Below are 4,771 nucleotides of genomic sequence, written 5' to 3' on the forward strand. Positions count from 1 at the left end.
ATTTTGAGTGGCTGTGGCAGAGCCCAGCAGCTTGCCCCAGTCTGGGAGTATGTCCCCTTCCATCTAGTGAATTTAAAAGGGATTAATATGAACAGACCCATCAGGTCAATCTGCATAATACGGAGAAGTAATGGTTCTTGTGCTGTAGGTGCAGCAGGCAGGAGGCCTTGGATAGGGCCTCAGAAGACTCAAGCAGATCTAATGCGGTTCATCCCTGAGCTAAGACAAACACTGTGAGCAGAAAGAAGGACACCGAGTGGTGCCCTAGCATGAAGGAGGATGCAGAGCACAGCTGTAAGAGGCGTCTTTCTTGTGCCACGACCGACGCAGGTTCGTCTGAAGTGAAAGCCCCAGCCCAGGACCCATAGAGTGAAGGTCCCTGGGCACAACTGCAGAAAGACTTTGCAAGACCTCTGCCAGTGACAGCTTGAAACACCAAATGCATCTTGGCAGTAGTAGGTCCTTTTGGCTCAGGGGCAGATGTCCTCCCTGGCAACACCACCACGGAGGCCACCACTGCAAAGCTGCTGCGTGACACCGACTGCGTGACACCCCGGGGTCCAGAGAGGGGAGAGGGGAAGGGGAGAGGCAGGCCGTGGGGAGGGGGCTGGAGTGAGGTCACTGCCACTGCAGCAGCCTGACTGGCCCTCAGAAGGGCTGGCCGGCAGGCACTGTGACATCATCCCGCGCATCAGAGAGCCCCTGGGCAGAAATGACGTCACTGCAGAGGGGAGGGCGAGGGGCTGGCAGAGCCCCATCGAGGGGCTGGCTGTGGGTCCCCTCTGCTACAGCCACCTGACGGCGCGGGGTAGGCAGGAGGGCAGGCAGGGCTCGTGGCCGCCTTGCTCAGGACGAGCCCTCGGCGAGCTGGGTGAGAAATCTGTGCCTTAGCTCCAGCAAAAGCTCTTCTCTTTGCTCTTGACTTTTCTCGATAACACCACTTCCAGGTGAGCTCTGCCCTTGCTAAAACCATACCTCCACCTCCACCATAAATTTCTGTTTCAGAGCCTGTCCTTGCTGCCACACCCTGGCAGATCCTTTGTGGCCCCTCTCAGCACCCTCTCCCTGCAGCGTCCCAGTCCCACTGCCCCACACATGCTCCCACAGCCGTGCTGCCAAGGCACCACACATGGCAGTGCACATTCAGGGCTGGGTCAAGATCCCCCTGTTACAATCCCAATGAGACCCTCAAGATCCCTTCCCGCCATGGCCCTCCTGCCTTTGCAGCCTCCTCCAGCCCCTTGCCCCTGCCCTGACCCAGCCAAATCCCATGGGGGCCTCTGCAGACAGTCCTGCTCCAGGTCTGCAGGGCTCTGGGCCAGGACAGAGGCCAACAGGGCTAGCCGTTCCCTCGACACAGGCCCCGAGCCTGGCTCTCCCAACTCCTTGCCCTCTGCCCACCTCCCTGCCCTCATCCCAGTCCAGTGGTAGCAGCCCCAGGGCAGTGCCCACCACAGCCCCAGCCCCTCTGAAGGGCACAGCAGCTCCTAGGGCACAGAGGGCTCAGCCCCACAGATGGGAACATCCATGGAACAAGCGTACAGAGGTCAGTGTACCATGCTGTGTCCCCTGCACTCCTCTGCAGCACATCCTCAGAGGCCCGCAGCCCTTCTGTGACATCCCTGGGGTCCTCAGGCAGTTCCTGCTGCCCCAGGGCCAGGGCAGCCTGACCTGAGCTGCTGCAGCCAGAAAGGGGTTTGCTGGTCCCATTATGTCCTGCTCTGCTGAGAGTGGGGTCCAGACAAAGAATTTGCTGTAGGTTCATTTATTTTGTTTAAATACACAGAGAGGCTGGCTCCTTGTTTATGCAGAGCCTCAGGGTCACAAAAGATATGTTGGTATTTAAGTACAAGGTCATGAAGAATGGCATTTCTTTGTGGAAAACATTATCACAAGGGGAAAATGAAAAAGAAAACCAAATTCATCTAGAAGTACAACCAGGCTTAGCCTGTCATGACATAAACCACAATTCAAGTGTAGAAGAAGACAAGAAGCAGTCTATAGCTGCTGAAAGGTCCAATCAATTTCCTGAGCAAATCCTGATAAACATCCATGACATCACTTTCCTAATGGCATTCTTGAGCTCCTGGTTTCTGATGCTGTAGATGAGGGGGTTCACTGCTGGGGGCATCACTGCATATAGAACAGCCATTATCATGTCCAGGGATGGAGAGGAGATAGTGGGAGGCTTCAGGTAGGCAGATACACCAGTGCTAACCAGCAGGGAGACCACGACCAGGTGAGGGAGGCACATGGAAAAGGCTTTGTGCCGGCCCTGCTCAGAGGGCATCCTCAGCACAGCCCTGAAGATCTGTACATAGGACAGCACGATGAATACAAAACACCCCAAAACCAGGAAACCACTGAATGTGAGAAGCCCAACTTCCCTGAGGTAGGAATCTGAGCAGGAGAGCTTGAGGATCTGGGAGATTTCACAGAAGAACTGGTCCACAGTATTGCCTTGGCAGAGGGGCAGGGAAAATGTATTGGCCGTGTGCAGCAGAGCATAGAGAACCCCACTGCCCCAGGCAGCTGCTGCCATCTGGGCACAAGCTCTGCTGCCCAGGAGGCTCCCGTAATGCAGGGGCTTGCAGATGGCAACGTAGCGGTCGTAGGCCATGATGGTGAGAAGAAACAAATCTGCTGACATCAGAGAGGGAAAGAAAAAGACTTGTGCAACACATCCCGCATAGGAAATGGCCCTGGTGTCCCAGAGGGAATTGGCCATGGCTTTGGGGAGAGTGGTGGAGATGCAGCCCAGGTCAAGGAGGGCGAGGTTGAGGAGGAAGAAGTACATGGGGCTGTGGAGGCGGTGGTCGCAGGCTACGGCGGTGAGGATGAGGCCGTTGCCCAGGAGGGCAGCCAGGTAGATGCCCAGGAAGAGCGCGAAGTGCAGGAGCCGCAGCTCCCGCGTGTCTGCAAATGCCAGCAGGTGGAACTCGCTGATGGAGCTGCTGTTGGACATCTGATCCTCCTGGACAAAGGGGACTACCCAAGAAAGAAAAGACAGTGATAATTAGGAGAGACGTCTCTGAGAAAAACCTACTCCACTTCTCAGTGAAACCCCCCACAGTGACTTTCCCCTTTCCGAGACCGTTCTGCTGCTCTGTTGCTTGAGCTTTGGATGGTGCTGGAGGAAGGTGCTGCTGGGAGCAGGGGACCCTGCTGTGCACTTTGGAGGAGTCACGCCTGTCCTACAGGTCTAAGCATAAAGAAATCAGGAGTGATCTCTGATTAAATCTACCTCTGACGTATGTGGACTTCCCAGCATTACCACTCTCAACACTATAGACTGCCAAATGGCATTTGTGGTTTAATTTGTTCCAACTGCATGTGTGACACTCGGAAGAGTTTTTTTTTGATGGTAGAAAACCCTGGCATTTTTCGTACATTCCAGGTGAGATTTTGTGAATGTCCTTAGCGTAGTGAGGATAGCCAGTCTGCCCATCTACCCTGGTCTCAGCCAGACTCCTCTAGGGCTCAGTCCAGTTGCCCACATCGAGCTGCTCAATGACTGTGGTCTCAGGAATATCCGGGAAAATGATTCAGTGTTTTCCTTCCCCATAGACTGCATTGTCCCAAGCCTCAGAGTTTAGAAGGGGGTTTGGGCACCTTTCCCCTAAGGACAGGTCTGCGTGGTGGGACCCAGAGGGTCAGAGCCTGAGCTGCAGCTGAAAGCCAGATCTGCAGGGAGCCCCAGAACAAGAACAGCAACAGTAGGTACAGGAACAGAGGGAAATAGCACAGGGCTTCTGCCAGGCGAGGCAAGGCCAGGGAGGGACCAACCAGAACTCAGGAGAGTCCGCTCTACTGCAGGTCCTCCTGATGAGAGGTTATGAGTCATGTCCTGAATCCTGTGGGCTTGATGGTGGATGAGGAGGTGCCAGAATACTTTGCAGGCTCTGCTGCCTGCAGCTGGGTCTCTGTCCCCACGCCTCCTGCCTGCAGGTCACAGCCCCCATCCCACCCGCTGGGTGCTCAGCTCTGCCCTGCAGACACCTCCTGGCAGCAGGGCTCTGCCCAGGGGCAGCTCGCTGGAGGCATGTCCTAGAGACCAGGTCACACAGGGGACACTGCATGTAAGCTCCACATGTAGTGGTGGAGCTTTCTATGGGCTGAGGGGAAGGGAAAGATCCTTGTAACCTCTCAGCCATCATGGAGCCTCAGCCTCTTCTTGGAATTAAAAGCATATATTTCTATTACCACTGAAGCAAGTAGAGAAGATTGAAAGCTCAGGAGGCTCAGGAAAGCTGTGACAGAAGCTAAAATCCCCTACCTTACCCCGCCTGTTGCAAAGTCCCCTTGGATACATCCTGGTTGTGCTGTAAAACTGTGAGCAGGCTGCCCCAGGCAGCAGCCTCCCACCAGCAGCAGGACCCTGCCCTGCCCGGGGGGACTCCTTCCACCCGCAGCTTCTCCCCGCAGCGCCCTGGGCAGCTCCCCGCGCAGGCTGAGTGCTGAGCCTGGCAGGCGGCAGAGGCCCTGCCCCGGCACACAGCCCCTGGGGCACAGCAGGGACCCTGCTCTGCACCACAGCCCTGGGCACCCCTGCCTGCACCCCCGGCTTCACAGCCTGCAGCCGGCCCATGACAAGGGAGCCCTTGGGGCCTGGACACTGACCCTGCAGCTTAGAAACCCCTGCTCTGGAGCTTGTGCTTCTTTACAAGAAAAAAACACACAGTGTCTACGGCCTGATCTGCTCTGGGAAAATCCAGGTGTAGGACTCCTCCAGGATACTCTAGTGCATTGCAGTTCACTTAGACTTGCCATG

General features: G+C 56.0%; 1 protein-coding gene across 1 annotated transcript; it reads right to left on the reverse strand.

Moving 5' to 3' along the window:
• Positions 1-1,729: 1,729 nt before the first annotated feature.
• On the reverse strand, positions 1,730-2,965 carry LOC136787032 (olfactory receptor 14C36-like). Its single transcript, XM_066984139.1, has one exon. It carries the CDS (start codon positions 2,963-2,965, stop codon positions 2,021-2,023), a length of 945 nt encoding a protein of 314 aa, XP_066840240.1. The 3' UTR covers positions 1,730-2,020.
• Positions 2,966-4,771: the final 1,806 nt, after the last annotated feature.

This window comes from Anser cygnoides, chromosome 28 (genome assembly GCF_040182565.1).
Source record: "Anser cygnoides isolate HZ-2024a breed goose chromosome 28, Taihu_goose_T2T_genome, whole genome shotgun sequence".
In the NCBI taxonomy this organism is placed as follows: Eukaryota; Metazoa; Chordata; class Aves; order Anseriformes; family Anatidae; genus Anser; species Anser cygnoides.

Coding starts and splice junctions, on each gene's coding strand:
- LOC136787032 (XM_066984139.1), bottom strand. CDS start 2,965: ATGTCCAACAGCAGCTCCATCAGCGAGTTCCACCTGCTGGCATTTGCA.